Genomic DNA, 27,235 nt, shown 5'->3' on the forward strand with positions numbered 1-27,235 from the left:
AAGAAATTTCTCCTTATGTCTTGTCTGAATCTGCTCCTCTCTAGTTTATACACGTCGCCCTCAGTCCTATCACTCCAGGCCTTTATGAACAGTCCCTCCCCAGCTTGCTTGCAGCCCCTTCAGGTACTGGAAGGTCGCTATAAGGTCTCCCTGGAGCCTTCTCCTCTCCAGGCTGAACAATCCCAGCTCTCTCAGCCTGTCCTCATACACAAGATGCTCCAGCCCTCGGATCATCCTCGTAGCCTCCTCTGGACCCCTTCCACCAGCTCCATCTCCTCACGCCGAGGATTCCAGAGCTGCCCCCAGGGCTCCAGCAGGGGAGCATCCAGCAGCTCACCTGCCCACCCTCCCCGGGCGGCCCCCGCCAGCCCTTCGCCTTCTCCCCCCTCACGTCCAGCGCCGCGGAACCGCAGGGCGGGCCGGGAGGAACCTCCGAGCCCACCCAGGGCCTCCCCCAGGGGCTCCCCCACAGCCCCCCAGCAGCCCCGGGCCCGGCCCCCCGCTCACCTCCGGCCGCTGCCGCCGCGCAGGCGCCGCGGGGCGGGACCGGGGCGGGGCCAACTGGGACCAGTAGCGCTGCCCCACAGGGAACTGGGACCGGTAGAGGTGCCCCACAGGGAGCTGGGACCAGTAGCGGTGCCCCACAGAGGAATTGGGACCGGTAACATTGCCCCTTAAGGGAACTGGGACCAGTAAGGCTGCCCCACAGGGGAACTGGGACCAGTAGAGGTGCCCCACAGGGAACTGGGACCGGTAACACTGCCCCACAGGGGAATTGGGACCAGTAACATTGCCCCTTAAGGGAACTAGGACCAGTAAGGCTGCCCCACAGGGGAACTGGGACCGGTAAGGCTGCCCCACAAGGGAACTGGGACCAATAAGGCTGCCCCACAGGGGAACTGGGGCCAGTAGCACCACTGCCTGTGGTGACACTGGTACCTACAGCTCTGCCCCGTGACAGCACTGGTACCAGTAACTCTGCCCTGCTACAGCATTGGTACTGGTACTGCCCACAATGGCACCAGTACCAGTAGCACCACTGCCTGTGATGGCACCAAGACCAGTAGCACTGCCCCAGGGAGACACCAGTACTGGTAGCACTGCCCCAGGATGGCACTGGTACCAGTAACACTGGCTGTGATTGCACCGGTACTGATACCAGTAGCACTGCCCATGAGAGCACCAGGACTGTCAGGGAGTGGAACTGGATGGGCTTTAAGGTCTCTGCCAACCCAAACGGTACCACGATTCTATGATCCATTTTGCTCAAAAAAACCCCCAAACCTTCCCCCGAGTTTTTCAGAATCTAAAAACATCACAAACTGGTCAAAAGGGGTTTTGGTTCAACCCTCTATAAAATTTTAATCACTGTGCTCCTGTTAACGAAATATCTGGAACAGAAAAATAGCCAGTACTACATATGCTCTTTTTAAACAATAAATAAGCTTTTTTTTTTAAACAAGAATTAAATATAAACTTTACACATCCAAAATACAATGTACAACCTGTCTCAAAAAGGACCCATTGGTTACAGGAACAGTGAAGCCCTATCACAGACCACCCGGGTGCTTTCCTATACGGATCGCAGCGCTGTTCCTCACAGCATTCCCAACAAGTTCCAGGGCCAGCCATCGATTTTCCTGCTGCGGTTAAGGCTCTGGGCTCCGTCGCTTGCTGGGATGGTTGGATGAGAGACTCCGGTCGATCCAAATAACCAGATCCAGTGCCGCCAGCAAACCAGTGACCTTTTCCAGGATCGACAAGTGTGACTCTTCCAAGGATATGAACTAACTTCATCCTTCCAGGAACGCTGAGGGGATAAGGCTGTAGGAAGATTTTAGATTTAAACCATATTTTATCCAACATTTTGTATCATCTGTCACCTTTGGAAAGAACAAGTGGCGTGCACTCGCCTCATTAAGACCACAACAGCAGAAGTTAACGATATGTACAAACGAAGTCCCCTCAGCTTTCTACAATGCAGAAAATGAGAGAGACTCCCATAAAAAGCATTTCTTTGTTCTCAAACTTCACTTAGAAACTCAGCTTAACATACAGTTGTTCTCTAGCGTTGGTAAAGTTCACTAACAAAAGACGTGTAAATAAACCATGGCATTCCAGTTCCGTTGCCACCCTTCATGTGTTTAGCTGGCTTTCCCTCTCAGCCTCCGCTTTCTTCTCCTGACGGTGGTTAACTGCCGCCCAGAAGGTTATTTTCTTCAGCACTTGCTGCAGAAGTTTGGGTGGCAAGCAGGGTATTTGATTCTTTAAGACTGTTGCGTTTTTACCAATGCAGTCGAGACACAACCTGAGGAAGGAAACAAAGAAAGAAAAGGAATGAAATGCTTTATAACCTGGAGACAAAGGAGTGACACCTAATAAAAGCTGATGCTCTTCACAACCATGTTGGGCTTGTATGTGCACGAGAGTTTAAACTGCATGATTTGCACACAGAATCATAGAATCATTTGGGTGGAAAAGACCTTTGACATCATCGAGTCCAACCGTACCTGTCCACTACTAAACCAGACTCCCGAGCACCTCATCTGCCGGTCTTTTAGACACCTCCAGGGATGGGGACTCCACCACCTCCCTGGGCAGCCTCTGCCAGGGACTGAGAACCCTTTCCATGAAAAACTTTTTCCTGATGTAAAATCTGAACCTGCCCTGGTGCAGCTTGAAGCCATTCCCTCTCTTCCTATCGCCTGGCACTTGGGAGATGAGACCAACACTCACCTCACCACAACCTCCTTTCAAGGGAGTTGTAGACAGTGATGAGGTCTCCCCCTCAGCCCCCTTTTCTCCAGTCTAAACAGCTCCAGGTCCCTCAGCTGCCTCTCATAAACCTTGTTCTCCAGCCCCTTCCCCAGCTCTGTTCCCTTCTCTGGATGCGCTCCAGCCCCTCTATGTCCTTCTTGGAGTGAGAGGCCCAAAACTGAACCCCGGATTCGAGGTGCGCTCACCTGAGGAGGGAATACGGCTGAGTCTGGAATATCAACAAGTCACTGCAGTGACCCTGGTGAACAGAGAAGCAGAGCCGTTACAAACAGCTTACCTCAGAAACTGTTTTCTGGATCAATGTAGCATTTATTACCATGTGTGCCATTTAAATCTGATAATATCTAAGCAATTATTTATAAAGAAACTGAATAACAAATTCCTTTTTATGAGCCTAACAATGGCAGGAAAACACCCTCATAAATTACTCTCCAACAACACCCGAGGTCCCATCTCACACCGTACGATACAAATTAACCCAATGGTATCCCCAATTGCATTAACTTTATATCAATTTTAATTATAAGAGTGATAGGATTTCATTATTCCATTTACTGACTGTGTCCATGAAATGCAAGTCATCTTTGCTTCCACCAAACACCATCACTTCTCCTTCTTTTCCGGGGCAGGCCGTATGCCACAACCTAGAGATAACATTATAAACAGAATTAGTGAGCAAGTCACAACAAGCAGTCCTGTGTTATCAGCAAAACAGATCTAAACCTTATATGTTTCTAAGGCTTTCAGAGAAGCAGCTGGTTTGCTTGTCTATGAACCTCTTCCCCTCACCCAGACTCTCCTCCACTCTTCATACTTAAGTTTCTTGTCAAAAGACTCCTTTGCTACCAGGAGATAAGTTCCTTTCAACTGAAACAGAAAGGTCACTTCTCTAATCCTGTGATTCCACCTCTTCTGCACAGAGCCTTGAAGCCTTGCTGACCTCACTACTTGCCCACAAGGCTGTTACAGCTTTAAGCTCTGCGTTGACAAGTTGCTCTGCCGGTTCTTTATCAACCGTTATCTCCAGGCAGACCTCCTGCACTGAGGGAAGAATCAGCCATGGGATGGTTTGGGTTGGCAGGGACCTTAAAAGCCCATCCAGTGCCAACCCCTTGCCATGCGCAGGGATGCCTCTCGCTGCATCAGGGGCTCAAGGTTCCAGCCATCCTGCCACTCCCTGGAGCGGTGCCGACAGTCTCTCTGCTCCCTCTGGCCATGCGTTTGCCCAGAGCGTGTTGGGATCTCTCAGCTTCCAACTTCTCTGTCAAATATTCCCAAAATGGGCCAGCTGACACAACGTGTCTGGGCAGGAGAGGAAGCCATGGGCACGGAGCACAGTAACATAACCTGTACTTCTCAGAAAACCAAGATGTTATTCCAAAAGTTTTCAGAGGTAAAAAATAAGACCTTAAAACACACTCATTTCTTTAACAGCATAAAAGGAGAGAGCAATGTGAGTAGCCATCTTGTGAGGATTCTGCTGAATGATTGCACTTTGTACAAAACACAATCTTTTTGCCTTTATCACAGAATCACTAGGTTGGAAAAGACCTCTAGGATCACTGAGTCCAATCATTCCTATCAAACACTAACCCATGCCCCTCAGCACCTCATCCACCCGCACCTTAAACACCTCCAGGGAAGGTGATTCAACCATCTCCCTGGGCAGCCTCTGCCAGTGCACAATGACCCTTTCTGTGAAAAAAGTTTTTCTGATGTCCAGCCTGAACCTCCCCTGGTGGAGCTTGAGGCCATTCCCTCTTGTCCTGTCCCCTGTCACTTGGGAGAAGAGGCCAGCACCCTCCTCTCCACAACCTCCTTTCAGGTAGTTGTAGAGAGCAATGAGGTCTCCCCTCAGCCTCCTCTTCTCCAGGCTAAACACCCCCAGCTCTCTCAGCCGTTCCTCAGAAGGCCTGTTCTCCAGCCCCCTCACCAGCTTCATTGCTCTTCTCTGGACTCGCTCCAGAGCCTCAACATCCTTCTTGTGGTGAGGGGCACAGAACTGAACACAGGATTCGAGGAGCGGTCTCACCAGTGCCGAGTACAGAGGGAGAATAACCTCCCTGGCCCTGCTGGCCACGCCATTTCTGATACAAGCCAAGATGCCATTGGCCTTCTTGGCCACTGCTGGCTCATGTTCAGTCGCTGTCAACCAACACCCCCAGGTCCTTCTCCTCCAGGCAGCTTTCTAGACAGACTTCTCCTAGTCTGTAGCTGCACAAGTGCAGGATCCAACATTTGGCCTTGTTAAACCTCATGCCACTGGTCTCAGCCCCGCGGTCCAGCCTGTTCAGATCCCTTTGGAGCCTCCCTGCCCTTCAGCAGATCGACACTTCCACCCAGCTTAGTGTCATCTGCAAACTTGCTAAGGGTGCACTCGATGCCTTCATCCAGGTCATTGATAAAGACATTGAACAGGGCTGGAGCCAGCACTGAGCCCTGGGGACTGACTCTTCTGTACACCAGTTATCTATACTTTACCATATTTGCCACTACCTCAACAAAAGGGTGCAGTGGGAAACAATTAGAGAGCAAAGGATTCTACAAACCAAGATTTTGCCAAACACAGCTGTTCTTTTCTTTTTTTTTTCTTTTTAAATTTCCCACTATTCCTTTAGTTCTCATGGCTTTACAACCATGGGCTTTTCAGTACTGACTCCTGCCCCTGACCACATGGATCAGAACTTCAGAGCACAGGTTGGCCTGTTGCTGTTTTACGCTTCCCCCAAAGATTCCCAGGGCTCGATTTCTACGTGCCAGTTCCTTACATCATGCCCACAGTAAGTTTTGTGTTGTGCACACAAAAGCACGTGGTATAAAAAGCCCAAACCAAACCCTGACTTGTCCAATCTTGCCTTACTAAGGATTATGCTCCTTCAGCAACCGCACCTTCCTGGATTTACTTCTTATTATCAGCAGATTGAACTCTTAACTCTTCTCCTGGTGTATCCCCACTGAAGTAATCATCACAAGATGACTATCACCACAGAGCTCTGCCCTTCACGGCTACGTAACCAAGAGAATAACGCACCACTTGGTCTTTCATGCTCACTTTCTTACTCCATTCATATCAGGAATTATTCCCCCTTCTCCTTATGCTAAACTGTATCCCACCTTTTCTTTTCCTCCTACCTGTGGATAGATCTGTCTCTACCTTATCTGCATTAGGAAAACTCTGGCCTGGACTTCATCACCGCAGCACACTGGGAAGCCTTTCCTGCCTTGAATTCTGCTGGCATCCTAGCTCCCAACCTGAAGCTTTCTCTACAGACTGACCGAGTTTATGTCCTCTCACAGCTGCTCTAACTTATCACCTAAACATCCTAACAAAGCAGGTTATTGACATTACACAGATGCTGAATTGATGTAACCTTTTACACAGTTCTTCTAACCAGAATAACAGAATTAAATTGTAATGAAAACACTGGGAATTTCTAAGTCAAACATACAATTCGCGCTGTATTTTAACCTGGCATACAAATGTTAGCTGAGCTACAGTTGATGGACAAAAAGAAGAGAAATATTTTTCGCCAGTACAGAATCTATAACCTGGAAGACAATTTCTTAGAAATTACTAAAAACGAAGGTTGCAGGAAATGATTCTCTACAGAATTTAACGAGGGAATCAATAGTTTTGTATCAAATACACTAACACATACGTGATATACCATGCATTATTATAAAATAACATAGAATCAGAATAGTTTGGGTTGGAAGGAATCTCAAAGCCCATCCATTTCCAATTCCCCTGCCATGGGCAGGGACACCTCTCACTGGATCAGGAGCTCCAAGCCCCATCCAACCTGGCCTTGAACCCCTCTAGGGATGGGGCAGCCACAGCTTCCCTGGGCAACTTGGGCCAGGGTCTCACCACTCTCATGGTGAAGAAATTCCTCCTTATGTCTAGCCTAAATCTGCCCCTCTCCAGTTAATACCCATTGCCCTTCATCCTATCACTACAAAGCTTTGTGAACAGACCCTCCCCAGCTTTCTTGTAGCCCCTTCAGGTCCTGGGAGGGAAAATATAGAGATATGTAAAAGTAGTACACATATATGTGTTATTACCAGGGCATTTTAAGTCCTGCTGTGAAGTCACACTGGTCACAGAACTGACTTAAACTTTTTTCAGCTGCTACCCAGTTCTGCTCTGTATCCCAGTATGGGATCTGCCCTCAAGTTGCCTGAAACCACTCAGGGCTCAGCGGTTCCCAACATCCAGCCCAACCACCGCCCGTGGCACAGACGTTATTCCAGCTGAGCTGCAGCTCCCTGGGCTGCTGCCTGCATGAAGAGCACACTCCGTCCCTGCCTGATCATTTTTCACAATGCATCAGTAAAAACAGTTACAGAAGGTGAGGCCATGCATGTCAACGGTTAACTTTTGTGAGACCATCCATGTAAAGAACGAAACATGGAGACAGGCACAACAGACACGAGCCTTGATGACTAGTGATGTGCTCTGTTAGTTAGGGCAGCCAGCAGTCCCTTCATCGGTTCACTGATCATAAACAGACAGAAAATATTCTGTGAAGGTAAGGGGTAAGTTTATCTGGGCTTGAAAGTGTCTGAAATACAAGAAAGGAGAAAATCTTGGTCTAACAGCGCTGTTATATTTAAAAGACACCCTAGAATAGGATAGAACAGGAAGAAAATTAATTGAGGTAAAGATATTTCTGTAACTGAAAACAGAAGGTAAGGCAGGAAGCATGCAAGTGACAGACCAGAACTGTACACAGTGCTAAGAACACGATATAAAATTGTGCTGAGAGCACCTGGGTGAACTCACAGAATGAATTCCATGGAAAACCGAATGTTCACTGTCTACAGCAAATCAATGCAATGGTATTTACCTTATAAATACAGAGGATGCTTCACATACCATGTTAAAAGCAAAGCTCTGGTACAGCAAGCACTCATTTCAGTGCTTGATTCAAAATAACCTCCAGGTCCAGAACATGAAACCTGTTTTCTTTAGTTAGAAAGAACCAATCTCTTTCTGTAGTCCTAGATTAGAGAGAGACAGGGAACAGAGTCTGGAAGAGACAGTATCATTGCCAGTGTGAACAAAACATGTCCTAAAATGAGGACCTGGCAATTAATTCCTCAAAATAACAAAGCTCCACAGCCATTTACTGGGCTGTTCAGTGCTAAATTCAGTTTTGCAAAACTGGAATCACAATTAGCTGCTTCTGCTCAGGGCAAAAACCCCAAACAAACCAACCAAGGTGGTTCATAACACTTTTCAAATCCTGAAAGGTGCAGCAACATTTGAGTGGCTCTCTCCCCCGTGTTTCTAATGAGGTATCAACATTAATCAGCTTTTATTATTCTCATGGGTTACTAAATCCTCAAAATTAAGTAATTAATAAAAATAATTTGGATATAGAACAGCACATTAGTTGGACACCCAGATCCTTCATCACAAAAGAATCCTGTAATGCAAGTAAGCATCAACTACAACAAACACAGAGAGGATAATGCTGCATTGGGGTGGAGAAAACATTAGTTAGTAAGGCAAACTATTCAATCATACTGCATTAAATTCCTAAAATATTCTTATAAGGCAGCTTAAAAATACTGTTTGATGATTCAAAATTACTTAATTTTTTAAAATGCCTAAATACCAGCAAATATGATCTGGGTTCGTATACCTAGGCCTGTTCTTAGGCAAATGGGTCAGCTGTTTCCATCCGTTTGTTGTAATGTTGTGAATCCAGCCATCACCTACAAACAAGAATATATGTTAGCATTTTTTTCTTGGATCAAAGTATTATTGATGTTATTATGTATACAAGGAGCTCCCTGTTCTAAGACATCACTACATCACCTTGCATCTTTTTAGCTCTTTGTAATTTAACCTAACCAGTCACAGAAAGCTCACTGCATGGAAATTTGGGATAGACACTTATTTCTTTTCTTTCAGATGTATTGAGGAAATGGGTCAACATCCCTTTGAAATCACCCTATCCCAGAGAAACTGAGAGAGTTGGGGTTGTTCACCCTGGAGAAGAGAAGGCTCCAGGGTGAACCTTAGAGCAGCTTCCAGGACTGAAAGGGGCTCCAGGAAAGCTGGGGAGGGACTTTTTACAAGGGCCTGGAGTGATAGGACGAAGGGGAATGGCTTTAAATTGGAAGGGGGAAGATTTAACTCAGACATTAGGAAGAAATTGTTCATGCTGAGGGTGGGGAGGCCCTGGCCCAGGTTGCCCAGAGTAGTGGTGGCTGCCCCATCCCTGGAGGTGTTCAAGGCCAGGCTAGATGGGGCTTGGAGCAACCTGATCCAGTGGGAGGTGTCCCTGCCCAGGACACCAGGGTGGAACTGGATGGGCTTTAAGGTCCCTTCCAACCCAAACCATTCCATGGTTCTATGATTAAAAACAATAAGACAACTAAAGAAATATTCAAGGACCATGAAGACTCTGTAACAAGACTCAGGTCTGAGCAGTTTGAGAAAGAGAGCAAATGAGCTCGCTACACCAGGTGAGCACTAACGTGTATAACAGAGTCATCATCTTCAAATTACTTACTTAAAGGAACATTATCAGAACTTAGTCCACCAAAAAGAAAAAGTCTGTCATCTCCTATCGGAGTCAGCGTGTGCCAGGATCGATCTTGTGGTTTCTCTCCGCTGATATTGATTCTTGGTGAAACAAATAAACAAAAAAAAAACCAAAACCATTTAAAGCAATGCTGACAACTAACCTGCCAGACAAATTAACGGTGAATTTAGTTTGTCCTAGAACCAGCTTGGCTATTCTCCCAGTGAAAAAGCTGCACTTATGCAATCTGAATGCACTTTGGAGAAGAGCAGTGTTGAAATCCAAAAAGTCATGTCTTATAGGAATTGTTCTCTGAACGATCAGTTACACAAATATGAAATGTAAAGACAAAAGCAGGTTTATTTTGTTTGTTTTAAGATCACTGAAGCTGTTCAACTCCAGACATGTAGAACAGCAAAGGAACAATACATTCAAATAAATTGCAGGGTACAAGTAGGTAAAGAGACTTGGTTATCGGAGGTCAAATGTAATGAATCCCAACGGGCTACAGCCTCTCCTCTCTGTCCTGGTTTAAGCTAAAGCAGAATCAGTTTCTGACTTCAGCTTATCTAAGGGACTTCATTTTCTGAGCTAACTGCATGTTTTTCAGATGGTTTCTCTCCCGCAATGACCACAGAGGCACTGGGATGCAGAGAGGCCCCTGCTTGTGCTTGGTCCTGGAGAAACCAAGGCCACCCTCGAGCTGGTGGAGCCATAAAGGAAAGGGGAAAAAAGGTCACACCTGCAGGGAGGGGCAGACAGGAGAGGTGACCCCAACTGACTAGCAGAGGATTCCATCCCAGAGACGTCACACTGATATAAAACAGAGATCACAAGGTCTCACTCTCTTCTTTGATGGCAAATGTCCTCGTCTGTCTGTTTGTCCCTGATCTTGGATCCACACATTCCTCAACCCAGTTTCTGAGCTCAGCTCCCTTACAGCCTCAGACCCCTCCCCTCATGTCTGCTCTGCAGTGTTTGTGGGGATGTACGGTCATCAAGGGATGGGGATGTGATTTCATATGTTTGTATAGATTTTATTATTATTTTCATTATTATTGTTGGTGTTATTGTTATATTAAAGCTGCTTTAGTTTCATTTCCAACCTGCAGGTCTTTTCCTTATTTCCCTTTCCCCTTTCTCTCAAGGGGAAGGGAACTGGGAGCCCAACTGCTCAGTTTCAGCTGCTGAAATTGGCTGAGCCAGGGCTAAACTGTGACACACTCCTAGGAAAATGATCTTAAATGATGCAAGGATTGTGGCTTTGCCTTTTATCCAGCAGCCACTGCCTCTTCAACTGCTGCAGTGGGTTGACCAAACTGTGAGATGAAATTTATAGAAGCAGAATTCCTGAGTACAACACAGAGCAGGTTTGCTATGCTAAAAATCTGGTCGTGTTACAGAATTGCAGAATCACTAGGTTGGAAACGACTTCCAGGATCATTGAGTCCAACCATTCCTATCAACCACTAAACCATGCCCCTCAGCACCCCAACCACCCGTCTTTTAAACCCCTCCAGGGATGGGGACTCCACCACCTCCCTGAGCAGCCTCTGCCAGTGATGGAACATGGAATCATTTGGTTGGAAAACTCTACACAGAACAGCTGGAGGAGTTAGGAGAGCTGTGTTTGCCCCTTCATCCTCTTCCATACACAGAAACATATACATATATACATACGTATGTGTATTGGGGGCGGGGGGGGGGTCCTGTGTATAAACAAGCTTTGCATGAAACAGCATGGCCAGCAGGACCATGGAAGGGATCGTTCCCCTGTACTTGGTGCTGGTGAGGCTGCACCTCAAACCGTGGCCTCAGTTTTGGGCCCCTCATTGCAAGAAGGACATTGAGAGGCTGGGGAGTGTCCAGAGAAGAGAACAGAGCTGGGGAAGGGGCTGGACAAGTCTTACGAGAGGAGCCTGAGGGACCTGGGGCTCGTTAGCCTGTAGGACACTGAGGGCAGACCTCAGCACATACCTTCCTGAAACGTGGTTGGAGCAAGGTGACTCCACCAGTTCCCTGGGCAGCCTCTTCCAGTGCCAGATGTGTGCTCAATCCACAACACGAACAGCATGGAGACAGACATCTGTTTTTCCTTTATTACCAATTAAGAGAAGCAGGGCCTTGAAAAGCACAGCTCAGGATTTATTTAGATGCCTGCCTCACCAGCATTTGTCCTGTGCCCCCAAAGTGCCTGTTTCTCTTAACTGAGCCCAGAGGGAGCCTAGGGTGAGCGACACAGGCACTGGAGTGCAGTCAGAGGAATGTCAGTGCTGGTGGCTGCTGAGCAAGCTCTCCATTTGGAAGCAGAGACTGAAGAATCACAGCTAATTAAACAGCGATTGCAAAACTGTCTTACTAAATTTGGCACCGAAGCTGGAGCCAAGTCACAATGTTTCAGCGCCTGCTTTGCACAACTCTTGTATAAGATGCTTCTAAAATTGGCGAAGGGGCAGGGTGTGCTGAGCTATGAAAGGCTGTGACGGTTGGAAACACACACTCCAGATACTAAGGGGTGATGTTTCAGTGTTTCATGAGACTGATACAAAAAATCAGCACAGTAACAGAAATAACAGAATATTGAACACTTGGAATAATGAGTCGGTGGAGTGCAGGGAAGGCAAGAGAACTCTTAGGTTATGGCAACTAAAATAAATACTGCAATCGCTCATTGGAAGATATTCCTGGATTAACAGCTTAGTGTTATGCAACTCCTTAAGAAATCTGCATAGAGGAAAACTTGACTTGACTTGTTAATGAGAAAGCTTCAGTTCTGAGAAGAAAGAGCCTCAAGCTGTGCCAGGAGAGGTTTAGACTGGATATTAGGAAAAATGGCTTGGTAGAAAGGGTTTCAAGCATTGGAAGAAGCTGCCCAGGGAAGTGCTGGAGTCACCATCCCTGGAGGTGTTTAAAAGCCACGTGGATGTGGTGCTCAGGGACACAGCTTCATGGTGGGCTTGGCAGTATGAGGTTAAAGGTTGGACTCAACCCCAATTCTGGAATCCCCAACATCAGAAGTACATGGAACTGTTGGAAAGGTTCCAGAGGAGTCCACGGAGATGATGCAGGGGCTGGAGCACCTCTGCTATGAGGACAAGCTGAGAGAGTTGGGGTTGTTCAGCCTGGAGAAGAGAAGGCTGCAGGGAGACCTTAGAGCAGCTTCCAGGACTGAAAGGGACTCCAGGAAATCTGGGGAGGGACTCTTGACCAGGTAGTGCAGGGATAGGATGAGGGGAAATGGCTTTAAAATGGAAGAGGAAATATTTAGATGAGACATTAAGAAGACATTCTTCCTATTTTTATTACTCTGAGGCTACCTTGAGACACTGGGCATCACCCATCAGTTACTGTTTATCTCCTGGTTTGTTCCTGAGCTAACAACAGATCCATTGACTCTACGCTATTAGAAATGCTATACGCAAACACACAAACCTGAGGAAGTACTCTAACACCTGATTTAGTCTAAAATTGAAATCTTTAGGTCATGCTTTTACTTGATTTTTAAGAAAATGGTTAAGATGCTTCTCTTGGAGAGGAGATCTTTCCCCAATCTGTACCATAACAAGCCAAATATAGACAGCAAAAAAAAGCGTTCAAAAAGCCATCAAAACTAAAATTCCATAAGGATAAACGTCCCTGTGTCGAAAATGAGGGTGTTAAATCACTGCATGCTGTGCTTAGAATCATCAACACTTTGTGTGGAACAGAAAAAGCGTAGTAACCACTATCAAATTAAATTAAATTGAAATCACAATATAACAGCTGTTAAAATAGTCCCAAAACTCCCATTCTCCTCTTGAAAAAGCTACAAACTTAGCTCTGGATTTCAATCTGATATATTCAGCTTTAAGCGTTCGAGAGAGAAACCTACCTTCCAGACCACGTCCAAGTGTCTAAGTTCAGGCAGTGCAAATCATTCATTCTGGTTTGCTAAAACAAAGAAATAAAATACCAGTTGTGTTACACGAAAGCAAACAATGAGCAAAATATTGCAGTGAGGCTTTCCCAGGATAGAACATTTGAAGTAACAACGTTTTGAAGGAAACTGTACCCGTGTGCCTTAAAACAGCTCCGTATGGTGTGGCAGATGAAAAGCACGTCTTCCCAAAACCCCATGCAACTCTCCAAGAACTCCTTGTCAGGAATATTTACAGTAATGCAAGGCAGTTTGGGGCCAGCGTGAGCTTTTAGGAGTAGTTTGATAGGGAAGAACTCTGTGATATTCAGTTCCTGCAAACGTGTTCAATGTTCTTCCTCAGAACTCACGGCACGGAACTGTAGAAGGCAGAAATGCTTGTTGTGGTTTGAGCTAAAGTACAATCAGTTTTCTGACTCTATCTCAGTCTCATCTAAGGAACTTCATTTTCTGAGCTAACTGCATGTTTTTCAGACGGTTTCTCTCCAGCAGTGATCACACGGGCACTGGGATGCAGAGAGGCCACTGGTTGTGCTTGGTCCTGGAGAAACCAAAGTCGGACCCTTCCCCTCGTGTCTGCTCTGCAGCGGTTGTGGGGACTTACGGTCATCAAGGAGTGGCGTGGGGGTCTGATCTCATATGTTTGTATAGATTTTACTACTTTCTTATTATTTTCATCACCATTATTATTATTACTATTTCATTAAAGCTGTAGTTTTAGCTTTCAACCCGCAAGCCTTTTCCTCTCATTTTCTTTTCCCCTTTTCCAGGGGTGGAGGGAAGGGATTTGGGACTCCAACTGCTTGGTTTTAGCTGCTGAAATTGGCCAGGCCAGGGCTAAAATCTGACAATGCTCTCTATATAGTTCCCTCTGGTTATTTTTCTTCGCGTTCTGATCAGAACTACGCCGCCTCCTGCCTGGTCACTTATTCCTTGAAATATTCCAGTCGGTACTGTACTCGGGACGTGCCATCCCACAAGAAGCTCATCGTAATTGTGGTGTTGTCTCTTTTCCAGAAGGCAAAAGCCCTTTCACAAAGTAACTCCTGGCAACAAGGTTTAACAACCCTTTCACCTTTGCTATAAAAATACTAAAGTGTATCAATAAGAGCAACGGGGAATCAATACATTTGCATATCTGCCTGTGTTTTGGAGAAGGTAATTCCCTCAGGAAGATAAAGGGAGGGGAGAATACCAGTGAGAATTTCTTTGCGTTAGGCTGTAGCGATGCTTTCAGCGGCTCACAATACACTTGACCAGTGTCTGTGATTCCCCTCGGTACTGCAAAACAACATCTGAGAAGTAGCGAAATACATCTTGCCTTACCTTACCATTTCTTTCTCCTAGGGCAGTCCATAGATCTATTAGAATAAGCTTTTCTCCAGCTTGCGGATCCTTTGAGGTGGAAACTAGACTCGTCATTTAGTCAGAATAGGAGCAGTTCTACCCCTGAGAACTCAGCTTCAGAGATTTCCAAAGCTGTCCATCAGAGCTACGGGAAGAGTCTCAGTGGATTCCAGGAAACGGCAAGGTTTTCAGTATAGCTATGGCCTCCTCTGATCAAGTACGTGCTAGCCCTTCTCTGTCCTAGGGAAGAGAACGTTAACTAGCGTCTCAGAACGCCTCCAGAGAGGCTGACAGGGTAAAGAAAAGCAGAATGCAAGGGCTTCTGTGCATCGCCCAAGAAGCTTCATCCCTGCAAGAGGGTGAATATAGCAATAATGCAAAGTCCAACTGACAGCTAGTGGAAGAGATCTGTCTTCCACGACAAGTCTACTCAGTTTCCTGCTCTTTCAGAAGGAATTGAGGAACAAATTATGCAAGCAGAAAGGAAAATGCAATTACTGCTTATCTTCTGCTGTCCCTGTACACAGCCAGACACCTGGGAGCAGGTGGGGGGAAAGCAGCATCCCAGCCTCTAGAACTGAAAATATTTAATCATCTGGGAATAGAAGAGTCAATACAGAAGGCATCTATGAAAGAGAGCGAAGAAAGTCGCTGTTATGCTGGATATCAAGGTTTCAAGGAGATCCTGTTCAAGACCTCCTCGCTGACTTTCCTTTCCTAGGCATTAGGCAGACGATGGAGCAGTTCTCAGTGTCTTGGTCCCTGGGAAATCAATGTAGTATAAGCTTTACATTCTCATGATTCAACAGATTGACAGATGCACAATTACATCAAACTCATCTTCAATTCAAAACACAGCATCAGCTGGACAGTTATGTCTACAATTCAGCCCTTTAACATAGCTTTAATGAACGAAAATGCCTTTCTACCTGACCCTTCTTTGGGAAATGTGAAGCACAGTCAGGTTATAGTATTGCCACCTGCCACATGCAGAGTTTACTTGCAGGTTCTCATGTATTTCTAAATGCTGCCTCTTCTATTTAATCATTTAGCTGATAATCCAAAGATGATCCTTAACTGGCATAAGAGCATCAAGAGGGTGTGCATCCTGAGAGGGCAGGCATTTCCCTCTGAGCCACAAGGACTCCTCAGACGCCCTACTTATCCACAGCAAGCTCCACTATGTGCAACCCGGCAAACGTTAACCAGGCTCTGCTTTGTCTCAGGATGAGTTTTCTAGCAGGGTGAGAAGCGCTAAGGGTGACATATTTACAGCTCACGGCTTTCACAGTAAACTGTGCAGCTCTCCATTCAGAGATTTACAAGGAAACAGCTCAAATCTTTGTACTTGAAGGACTACAGTTCAATGCACCTTCTGATCTTCCATGACGTAAAGGATAACATGAAATATAAACATGCACACCTTAAGGCATCAGATGCGTGAGCTGCTGCAAAGACTTTGGTTTATTACTTCATCATTCTTTACATGAAAACTTTCCACTTAAATCAAACATACGACTTGCATTGACTTTTGTGTTAACTCTCCTTCCTTCCCGCTTTTTCCCACTTCTGTTGGTTCAAGGGCTTACCTGGAGGAACAGAGTCCACTTAACACTGCTGAGCCTGCTTTCAAATGATTCCTGGTACAATTGATTTTGATCATCACCATCATCTTCTTTTACCCGTTCTAGCTCCAAGTCTGGGAAAAGGTGCCCTTTCCTCACAGAAAGATGAAGAGAAGCCTCATGACACTTCCTGGCCCTTTCTGGTTCCTTGTAGAGTCTTTTCCCTGGGAAGATTTGTATTACGGTGAACTGGAAGGAGAAGGAGGAGCAGAGCAACCCCGTATTTGCTCCTTAATTTATGGAGAAAAGCAGGACTTCATCCTTTGGGGAGGACTTACTCCTGTTGTCAGGGAATGTTGTGTTTTTCTGATGCCTTTAGCTTTCCTTTCCTGTTTCCACTTACATCAATTCCTCAAGCCCCACTGAATGTTCCCTAACCTTTCTAAGTCTCTTTCCACTTATTTCTAAGACAGAAAGTGAATCGATAATAAAGCATCACTAAGGTGAACATTACCCTTGCCGCTCTCCTACAAAATTAAATGTTGCTTTCCAAAATTTTTCTCTTCTCTGACATTGTTTCCAAGTGGTTTCACTTGGTTATTCAAATAGTTATTAAAGAAGCTGCTACCTGAGGAAGAGAAAACCTTTTCAGATCAGAGCCTTCCTGTATTCCTGAATCCAGCACTCAAACACTGTTAAACAGAAGCCAGAGGGCACGTCCTCTTAGGGCTGAGCTCTGGTTTACCAATAATTTCACTTGCAGAGGCTGCAGGAGGAACCTAGCTGGAGTACAAAGCAGTTGAGTCGCAGCAGGCAGAGTGCAGCACCCCTAACTCGCTTGGACACGGCACTCGCTGCTGTTCTGCTCCTGAGGTGAAGGCCTCTGCAGCACAGACAGCTCTTGCCAACAAAACACCAGAGGGAGCAAGGCTTTGAAGGCTGAGAAATACACAGAAGGCCAGAAATACAGGCCAGACGGTCCCGCGTTGCACATCTACTTCTCCATACCTAGGCTTCCTGCCCTGTCATGCGTGCGGGCTTGCTACGTGAGGAGCAGGATTCAGTTCCGCTGCGGGGAGTAAGAGTTCAGTTACACAGCAGACACGAAAGAGCAAGTCCACAGCCATGGCACTGAGCTCACTTTGCTGGCCAAGGCAAACCCTGACACACAAGACTCAAGCAGCACTAGAAAATGTTTGTCTCTTCGAATTCCCCACTACTTCCTCACTTATTTGCAATTCAAGTTTATCCAAGCCTGCTGCTGTGTGCATTCTCTCTCGGGCTTTAGCAGCAGTTCCAGAGGTCGTGCACCCACGTGAAAGGTCACGTAACACACAGTGCAGAATGGTAAGAACAAACAGGATCAGTTGTGGTGGCTCTTTTCTGATCGCCCTGAAAAGGAGTTTCAGTAAAAACTTTTCCTATAGCCATGAAAGGAATTCTAGCAGAAAAACAGGTCGGGTGCTGCGTGATTGTTTGGAGCTGGCCTTGGTCTGTACATCTGGTTTCTGTCTGAGCAAGCAGGAGTAAGGCATTTTATAACAGAACTGCAGACCTCCCCCAAGGAAAACACTACCTTACATCGAGGACAGCGTTTGCAGCATGAAAACCAGAGGAAAGGGAACAAAGTGCCATTTTACACAGTTTTATTTGCAAGCACGTGGAATACAGGGTTTGGATTATGGCAGCTTTCCAGGCTGAAGCTGGCACAAGTTCATTGCAGGGCATTTCCAAAGGACTTTGAAGTCCCTTCCAACCCAAACCATTCTATAACTGTATGATTAAATTAGCTGTAGGTAAAAAGAGCTAAAAACTTAAATTTAAAAACTATGGAAGAGGAAACAGTAATTTAAATTAGAAGGTTTTTCTAGTTGCCTTACAGAAACTGTTTCTCACATTCCTGATAAACTCCAGCTCATACAAAGACCTTTAAAAATATTCTCTTCTCTGTCCTTTTGCAACAGCTCTAAAAGAGCCAGCCCAAAAATAAAACTGTCTTTGCAAAAAAATTACAGAGGATAGGGGAGCCTGTGCTAGTGAAGAACACCTGCTACCATCCCTATTTCCAGACATGAAACAGAAATACGTTCTTTGTACTGGATTGTTGCCTCAGGCTTGAATTCTTACATTAATGCTTCAATAGAGAAGAAGGGAAAATCTCCTCTGAGTAGGAATGGAAAAATTAAGTGTGCTGCTGAGAGGTTTTACTACCTCCAGGGGTTTGTTAGGAACACACAACCAGGGCATGACTATGACTTGTTTTATTAAGTTAAAAAGAGCAGGGAAGAGTTAAAATTACCTAGCAAGAATCTAGCCTTGACATAAATACGCACTGACTGCATCCTGCACAGGCAGCACTTCTGCCTCTGGCTGTTACCTAAGGGAAAACAGATCCAAGATCTTCTTACAGTGTGTAAAAATGGATAGTCTTGGATCAGCTATCAGGAAAGCAAATACAAGCCTCACTCTTGCGGTGCAGAGCTGTTGGCTGCACAGAATGAAGCTGTTAACAGCAACCTCTATGGTGGCGCTTCACACATTCTGTATTGAGGGCACAGAGCGTGCCGAAGGTAACGACTGAAGAACTGACATTCAGAGAGGCTTAACAGGACTGGAATGGCCTGTGCCTGCAGCAGGCTGTGCTATCAGATAACACGCTGCAGCATCCCGTACCAGCTCGAACTTATGGAGGCTGATATCGTTGTATCCAGACATTATTGCCACTTGCTGCTCTTCCAAATGTCTGTATTTCACGTACGTGCAAAAAATGACAATTACAAAGCTGACTGAGTTCTGTTCTTTCCTACCGTTCAGAACCTCACGTGGCAACTGTAAATATAAAATGCTGTATCCCAACAGCTATCCTGAACTTCACTTTCCCAGAGGAAAATATCAGGGCATGAGAAACATGTATGTGAGTAACTGAATATCCTTACACATTCCCACTTTCCTTAGAGGGAATGGGGGAAGCAAAAGCAAAAATCCTGGCCTGTGCCAGACACAGAGTGGCCAGCAGGAGCAGGGAAGGGATTATGTCCCCAGACTCAACGCTGGTGAGACCGTACCTCGAATCCTGGGTTTTGGGCCCCTCACTATAAGGACACTGAGGGGCTGGAGTGCGTCCAGAGAAAGGAATGGAGCTGGGAAAGGGTTTAGAGCACAAGCCTTATGAGGAGCGGCTGAGGGACCTGGGGTTGTTTAGTCTGGAGAAAAGGAGACTGAGGTGAGACCTCATCACTCATCGCTTTAGGTAGTTTTAGAAACTACCTAAAAGGAGGTTGCAGCGAGGTGGGGGTTGGTCTCTTCTCCCTGGTAGCCAATGACAGGACAAGGGGAAATGGCCACCTCTCCAAGGGGAGATTTAGGTTGGATGTTGGGAGGAATTTCTTCACTGAAAGGGTTCTCGGGCACTAGCAGAGCCTGCCCAGGAAGGTGGTTGGGTCCCCATCCCTAGAGGTGCTTTGAAGATGAGCAGATGTCATACTTGGGGACCTGGTCTGAATCGATGGTTGGACTCAATGATCTGAAAGCTCTTTTCCAACCAAAACCATTCTATGCTACTATTTACTACCTGCTGGAATTTCATTAAGTGGAGTGGGGGAAAGAAGCCAGCAGATTGACGTATAAATCTGCCAAGCTGTAGCAAGTGCAGAATGCCAGCATCTTATCATTTATTTAAACCTGGTCTATCACCCAGCTTTTGCTCCAATCGCAAAGAATCATCCCCTACAGAGCTTATGTATGCATCAACCATTCCTCTTGATTTATAACCACACAGTCCTCCGGTCTTTCCCTTTCTGGGACAATGAATGCTTTATCGTGAATAGTACAGACAGAAAGATAAGCTCTTCTTTCTGTAAGGCACAGGGGGATGAAAAGCAGCATCCCAGACTCCACGTCCCTAACACACAGGTCAGGCCACAGACATTCTGGATTTCTTTCTACCACAAAAATAATTTGCTATAAAAAACATAACAGACAAGAAAATAACATTACTGCCAATAAAATGTTCTAGTTTAAGCACTAACCAGCACTCGTCCTCCGAAGATGTAGCCTTTATTTCCCAGCACAGCACAGGTATGAGCTGCTCGAGGCTGAGGCGGATCTCCACCCTGAAAGAACCAAGATAAGACCCTTCAGAACTTTATCACGTGTCAGCCGGGCAAGTCAGCATCGGAGACTGCAAAAGTAAAGCCAACGTGCACCAATCTGCTGACAGAACTGCGCCTTCAGAAGGGAATTGTTTGTAGTCATGTCCAAGACCCCACAGACATTAGAAGATACATGGATTTGCCACGGATAGCTTTAAGGGAGTTCTCTCAGTAGCTGATGTTTAATATCCTCCCTCTTGGTATGAATTATCATTGCTTTACTTAAGTGAAATGGAATTAATTTATCATTAATTCCTAAGTATAAAAATCACAGTAACACAGCTGTTACTGGCAACGTGTCCTGGGCAGCTCTATTTTTCCAAGACACAAACCATCAGGAAGTGGTACAAAAACCTCTGGAAATCAGATCTTAAAATCTGGTGTTACAACCCACAGCCACATGCCTAAAGGTATTCCCTGTGTAGATCAGAAATAAAAACTGCAAAATTGGCTTTTATGTTTCACTGTTAATGTCAGTTTTTGCATTCAGTTTCATAGGGATTTTAGAACATCCTATAAAGACCATGAAATAGCATCAAGACGCTGATTAGGATGTACTGGTTCTACTGAGCGCTGATGTTAACTCACCAGGATTTCATAAATCACAGAATCACAGAATGGCTTGGGTTGGAAGGGACCTCAAAGCCCTTCCAGTTCCAACCCCTGCCATGGGCAGGGACACGTCCCACTGGATCAGGTTGCTCCAAGGCCCATCCAGCCTGGCCTTGAACACCTCCAGGGATGGGGCAGCCACAGTCAAACCATTCTGTGATTCTATGATGCTAAAATACCTTTACTTCGCAAAGCAGACCTAAACAAGCAATACAGTGAGTCTACCCTCTCTACCCTTGCCTTCTTTAAGTCTGTGGAAGCTGAGCAGTGAATCAAGTGGGATCAGATTCAAAGCCATTGTCATTCTTTCTGCCCAACGTACCATCCTTCATGCTGTCCTACCAGCTTTGTGAAAAGGGGGAGGCAGGGGAGAGGAAGAAATCCCCCTCATTCTCTTGTGTGGGCAGCTCTCCTTTATTTGGGATAGGTTATCCACGTTGCAGACTAATTACACACACTTACAGTCAAACAAGCGGCTTCATATCAAACAGTTCAGATGAAGGAGGCTTGCAACCTCAGCTTGGCACCATTAAAGCCATCCACGTGTTTCTACCACACACACCCAAGGACCTTCTCTTTGTTCCGGAAGGTTGCGTTCGGTGTTGGACAGGGTGAATGCAGAGCCAGCCTGGTTTAAGGGCTGTGCGTCAAAACTCTTCCAGTCCCAGAGCCCAGGCAAGGCCTACAAGGACACCTAGAGTGGGTGTAATCACCTCAATCCATTTCTGCAGGACCCAGGCTGCTCTGTGAGGAGCCACCAACTCACCTCCACATCCTGCTCCTCAGCACCATCCCAGTAGTCCTGCTAAATGCATTTCTGCAACATTTCATCACCTTGTCTTTCCAGTAACGGAGCACTGACAGTAATTTTTAAATTCCTAACAGTTATCTTCAACCTTGAAAACAAAGCTTTACCTCAAAGCTCTCCCCTAGACACAGAATGCTGTATCATCCCCTAACGTATCCAGTTCTAATATCTCTCTGAAGATTACCACACAATTTTTGCATCAGAATTGCATTATAGGGAGAACATAGGTCTAATAACATCCTGTGGGGAAAAAAATTCACATCAGTCTAGAGCTTTCCACATTTCAGATGCATCGAGCGTCCTCCTGTTTAATTTTACAAGCCTGAGCAATACTAAGCATATTCCAAGCACTTTTCCCAACATAAATTTCTAGAGATGTTCAAAAAGCAGTAAAACCACAACTGTGTCAAAAGACAGGACTGAAAACACTCACTCTAATTGCTGGTTGAGACCAAGTTTGTGTGGTCGTATCAAACACATGAACGTCATTGTGCCACCCCCAGAATATCTGTCCTTCCTAAAAAAGAAGTTAAAAATAGAAAGTAAGTTTATTTTGTTCTAAAACCTTTGTGCTTATTAAGGGATACAAATCCAGAAGTGAACCATCACACCCGGAAATAAACTAAAATATCAAATGCCATCAAAATCAATACATGTTAATGTTTTTAATAATGATGCTTGGGTCTTGCTGAAGGCCAACGGTGTTCAGGAATTCATTGTTGGGTCCAGTTCTGTAAGTCAGTATTTAGTATTTGATGTAAGGATGCACATTTCAACCTGGTGATTCTATGATTCTATGAAAAGATCATGTTTGACAATCAGAAAGGACAAATCCCTCTGAATTGTGACAAATTCCTTACCCAGAATGCATCATGGACATCAAAGCAATCACTCAGTTCATTGTGCTTCCTACAGCCATAGCCACCAAAATAGATTAGCCTAAAAGAACAGCAAAAAATAAGCTCAGTTAGCTGTTTTGTAAATCACATTCAAATTAATAAGCTGTACTAATTAATTTTGAATTCTGGTTTGCCTAGTGCATTACTAATGATATAAACGAATTAAAATGTTCCATATTGTGCCTAATCAGACAGAAAACCTTACTGAGATGAAGGTAACAGTTACGCTCCTCAACAAGCCCAACAGAAATTCACATAAGCAAGGAAGGAGGCTCAGTATACCTCAACGTCTCTGGTCTCTGTTCCTCCATTCATGAGTTTATCCCAGTTAGATTTTCAGACAGGAGTCTTGGGACGACCCGTAACACACAAGACACAGAAATGCCTGTGCTTCTGCTAGAATTCTTGCCCTTTTCCATTGAAAATCCCTGTGCTCCTGCTATGTTTGTTAGCATCTCTGGACAACAAACGTCTCGGAGCTTCATCCCACATCCTGCCTGTGACCCACAAAGTCTTTTTCTAGCTTACAAAGAGATTCTTTCCACTAGCACTACTGAATATCGCATTCCAAGTACTGTTACACACCTCCCAGCCTAATATTCCACCCATGAAATGGCCATCCACAAGTAACGCTTCCTAACGCTTTGTTTAACTTCAAGATTTGAGGACACTTGGTTGTTAGTGATCTCGGGAGAAGGCAATTTAGGAAGTGGCAGTATGGTGAAGGTCATTCCAGCCTGACATTCCTAGGGAAACAGAGTTACTGAGAGCATTGTGCAACACACCAAGACATCCTCATCCGCACATTCCAACCTTGAGAAACCTTCAGGAATACTCCTAAAAAGGTGCCCAGCTTGTCCCCAAGTACATGTATTAAATGAAAAGGTCACACAGAGCCATTTCAAAGAGGGCATTTTCTCCACACGTGGAGTACAGGATAATTCAGTTTTGAACAATCTGGTATTAACAGCTATGGAGAAGTTGTTCAAACATATGTAATTTTTTATATCTTGTATTAAAATCAGAACTACAAAACCAGTGCTGAGAGGCATTGTATGGTTTATGCAAAACCCTTTCAATGTGGAGTCAGAAACGGATAAATCCCTTACATTTTAGTGTTCACTGCATATATAGCCACTTTTACAACAAATCACTGACACATCACTTTCCTGTGGCCACATGCGCCACAATATCCAGACATTTCCCACAATAAACAAAAAATATGAAGGAAAATATTCACTTTTAGCAAAGTATTTTTTCTGGATACATCCTTACAACACAAATTTCTAGACTGACTTAAAGACATTCACTGAAACACCTTTGCAACTGTATTTGTACGCCACGTAAATCCTTGAAAATACATTACGTAGATATTATCACAGGTAATAATTTAATGCTTGCATAATGCGACACCAAAAAATCAATGTAATTTTTATACTGATTTTTAGCATGTTAAAATTAAGTAAGAGATGCATAATTATTTTCATCTAAACCCTCAAAGCATTCCAGGAACTCCCACTAACTTTGCCAGCCCTCTCCTAATGCAGGTTTATACTCACCATCACTCAGCTCACAGGTGACAAAACTCTAGCAATAAGTTGTTAAGAGACTTACACAAAATCACACAGCGAGTCAAGCTAAGAATTAGAGTTTCCTGACTCCCAAACCTGCGTGCTCTTCACTTTACAAAACTTCTTCTCTGCAATTAACACATATTAAATATACTTAATGTGTTACCTGTCCTTATACACCCAGCAGGAAAGCTTGTCACGTGGTGTAGGAGGTTGACCCTTAAAATCTGTAACTTTTTTCCACCTATACGTTCCAGTTTTTGTTCGTAAATTAACATAATACAGCTTAAAAGAAAAAATTACAGTATTTTCAGTATAAATGACGTCAAAGAACCCAGCAAAGAGAACAACCCACCCTCACCCAGAACATACTACTGCCATTTTAAACAAAGGAGCTGACAGTGACATTTGCAATCTGCAGCCCCGTACAGGAAGGATCCAATACACAACAAGAACGCAAAAAGTGTGAGAATCAGCAGCAGTTTCCTTGCATTGCAGCCACATCCCACTTCTTCCAGAGCCAGCGGTAGCCTTGCAGAACACTCCTGCAGCACAAATGGCTCTCGTTTCCATTCTGGCAGAATGGTTGGTCATTCTGCCTAAACTAACCATGTGACTAGAGGAAAACCAACCAGACTCGTAAGCCGAGCTCTAAACTGAGATCTGGTTACAGCTTATCTCAGTTATTTTCTAGTCAGGATTGAATTCCGACTTCTTTTACACTCGATAAAACACCTCGTTTCATCTGCTTTGCTACCCCGGTCTTCAGTCACAAGGAACACTGGTAGCTACATTTCAACTTTAAGTGTTACCTGATTATACAAGAAAGGTAAGCACTCTCAAAAAGCAAAATTAAAAGTGATATTCTGAGATCAACTAAAATCATGGCTACCAATACATTAAAAAACCCCCAAGAAAGTAATTGGAAAACACTCTGGCAGTTCTCAGAAAAATACTCAGAAAGGTTCCCATAAAGGGTCTCACTCTGAAGCTACAATTCCGTGAAAAATGCAGTTGGAAGGGGGAAGATTTAGATGAGACATTAGCAGAAAACTCTTCACAATGAGGGTGGGGGAGGCCCTGGCCGAGGTTGCCCAGAGCAGTGGTGGCTGCTCCATCCCTGGAGGTGTTCAAGGCCAGGTTGGATGGGGCTTGGAGCCCCTGATCCAGTGGGAGGTGTCCCTGCCCATGGCAAGGGGGTTTGGAGCTGGATGGGCTTTAAGGTCCCTTCCCACCCAAATCATTCTGTGATTTGATGAAAATCACAGAAACATATGGAACCGAACAAAAAAAAAGCTTTTATTTAAATTTCCCATTAATTCAAAGGCAGAGTGCACCAAACCAAACAGTAACTCAGCATTACCGTTCATTCATTCAAACGCAGTATGTAGGAAAGAAGAGCATACGATACCCGGTTACTGTATCCTTTATCATCAAATCCACCAAAAATGTACAGCTTCCCGTTAATGCTTGCCCCGCAGCTTCCTGACATGGAGGTGGGCAACTCTCCTTCCATTAAGTGCATTGTCCTGCAGTTAGCACATATGTTAAGTCTCATAAAGCTGCTTTGAAACCTGCTAAAATTAACAACCTCAACCCAGACGTATTAATAATTGTTATATTTAAACATAAAAAGACAGTTTTAGTGATGCCTTGACCATAACCAGCACTAGAAATGACAGCTGAAGGATGAAGTCAGGCTCCTGAGGTGGAAGATGACATTCATGTTAATATTGTGCATATTCTCTGCTCTGAGGACAGGCTGAAAGAGTTGGGGTTGTTCAGCCTGGAGAAGAGAAGGCTCCAGGGAGACCTTAGAGCAGCTTCCAGGACTGAAAGGGGCTCCAGGAAAGCTAGGGAGGGACTTTTTACAAGGTGTGGAGTGATAGGACAAGGAGAAATTGCTTAAAATTGGAAGGGGGAAGATTTAGTTGGGCATTAGGAAAAAATGCTTCACCAAGAGGGTGGGGAGGCCGTGGCCCAGGATGCCCAGAGCAGTGGTGGCTGCCCCATCCCTGGAGGTGTTCAAGGCCAGGTTGGATGGGGCTTGGAGCAACCTGATCCAGCGGGAGGTGTCCCTGCCCATGGCAGGGGGTGGAGCTGGATGGGCCTTAAGGTCTCTTCCAACCCAACCCATTCCATGATTCTATGATTGTCTGTCACTGCTGGCTATACAGGAAAAAATAGTTCTTTGAGTTCTGACATCTGACCGTAACCCAACCTCAAAGAACCAGAGGCAGCCATGAAAAGGAAAGGCTAAATCAGAAGCTGTGAACAACGCACATGGAAACTGTCCCTGCTGAAAGCTCACTAACAGCTGCTCAGGGCACTGCTTCTCTTCTGGCACCAGCCCTGCTGCAGCCAGCCCACCTTCCCCGCCTCTGCTCTTGCTCTCTCATTCCTGCTTGATCCTGTGCCGTGCAATGCACTTGGCTGCGTGTGTGCAACCATTCATGCTGCAAATCGAATGAGAGCAAGAATGGCTTCAGGTTAAAACCAACCCTAGAATATGAAAGGTTATATTTAACCTGGATCACTTTCCTAATCTGATTTCCCGTGTGACCATATAAACAGCTGAACCAGTGCAACTGATACAGGCACACCAGGGTGAAAAACAGCGTGGAAACCAGGAGAGAGGATGAGGTGGCTTGAGCCACCTCTTGTACCAAAAGAAACAGGTAGCAACCAACAGGGGAAAGGGGGGTGGGGGGGATGGAGGGGAAAAGAAAGGGGAAAGAGGGGAATCTTAGAGTGGTTTGGGTTGGAAGGGACCTCAAAGCCCATCCAGTTCTACCCCCTGCCATGGGCAGGGACACCTCCCACTGGATCAGGGGCTCCAAGCCCCATCCAGCCTGGGCATGAACACCTCCAGGGACGGGGCAGCCACCACTGCTCTGGGCAACCTGGGCCCTGTCCACCCTCAGTGTGAACAATTTCTTCCTGATGTCTAATCTAAATCTTCCCCCTTCCAATTTAAAGTCATTCCCCCTTCTTCTATCACTCCAGGCCCTTGTAAAAAGTCCCTCCCCAGCTTGCCTGGAGCCCCTTT

At 45.3% G+C, this 27,235-nt stretch overlaps 1 protein-coding gene across 2 annotated transcripts in view; it reads right to left on the reverse strand.

Annotated features, from left to right (window-relative positions):
- Positions 1 to 1,424: 1,424 nt before the first annotated feature.
- The window catches only part of KLHDC1 (kelch domain containing 1), a 29,004-nt gene continuing 3,193 nt past the window's right edge, over positions 1,425 to 27,235 (reverse strand). Inside the window, exons 3-14 of one of the 2 annotated variants that reach the window (XM_069856873.1) lie at positions 25,598 to 25,715; positions 24,353 to 24,471; positions 22,577 to 22,655; positions 22,150 to 22,233; positions 20,174 to 20,257; positions 16,170 to 16,394; positions 13,189 to 13,247; positions 9,306 to 9,418; positions 8,430 to 8,502; positions 3,338 to 3,422; positions 2,964 to 3,016; positions 1,425 to 2,308 (exon numbers count right to left, since the gene is read on the reverse strand). In XM_069856873.1, coding sequence (XP_069712974.1) covers positions 2,137 to 2,308; positions 2,964 to 3,016; positions 3,338 to 3,422; positions 8,430 to 8,502; positions 9,306 to 9,418; positions 13,189 to 13,247; positions 16,170 to 16,394; positions 20,174 to 20,257; positions 22,150 to 22,233; positions 22,577 to 22,655; positions 24,353 to 24,471; positions 25,598 to 25,715 — 1,264 coding nt within the window. In that variant the 3' untranslated portion in view covers positions 1,425 to 2,136. The remainder of the gene's footprint in view (positions 2,309 to 2,963; positions 3,017 to 3,337; positions 3,423 to 8,429; positions 8,503 to 9,305; positions 9,419 to 13,188; positions 13,248 to 16,169; positions 16,395 to 20,173; positions 20,258 to 22,149; positions 22,234 to 22,576; positions 22,656 to 24,352; positions 24,472 to 25,597; positions 25,716 to 27,235) is intronic. The other variant, XM_069856874.1, reaches the window with a different exon arrangement.

The sequence above is a fragment of the Phaenicophaeus curvirostris genome, chromosome 5, assembly GCF_032191515.1.
Source record: "Phaenicophaeus curvirostris isolate KB17595 chromosome 5, BPBGC_Pcur_1.0, whole genome shotgun sequence".
NCBI classification, from domain to species: Eukaryota; Metazoa; Chordata; class Aves; order Cuculiformes; family Cuculidae; genus Phaenicophaeus; species Phaenicophaeus curvirostris.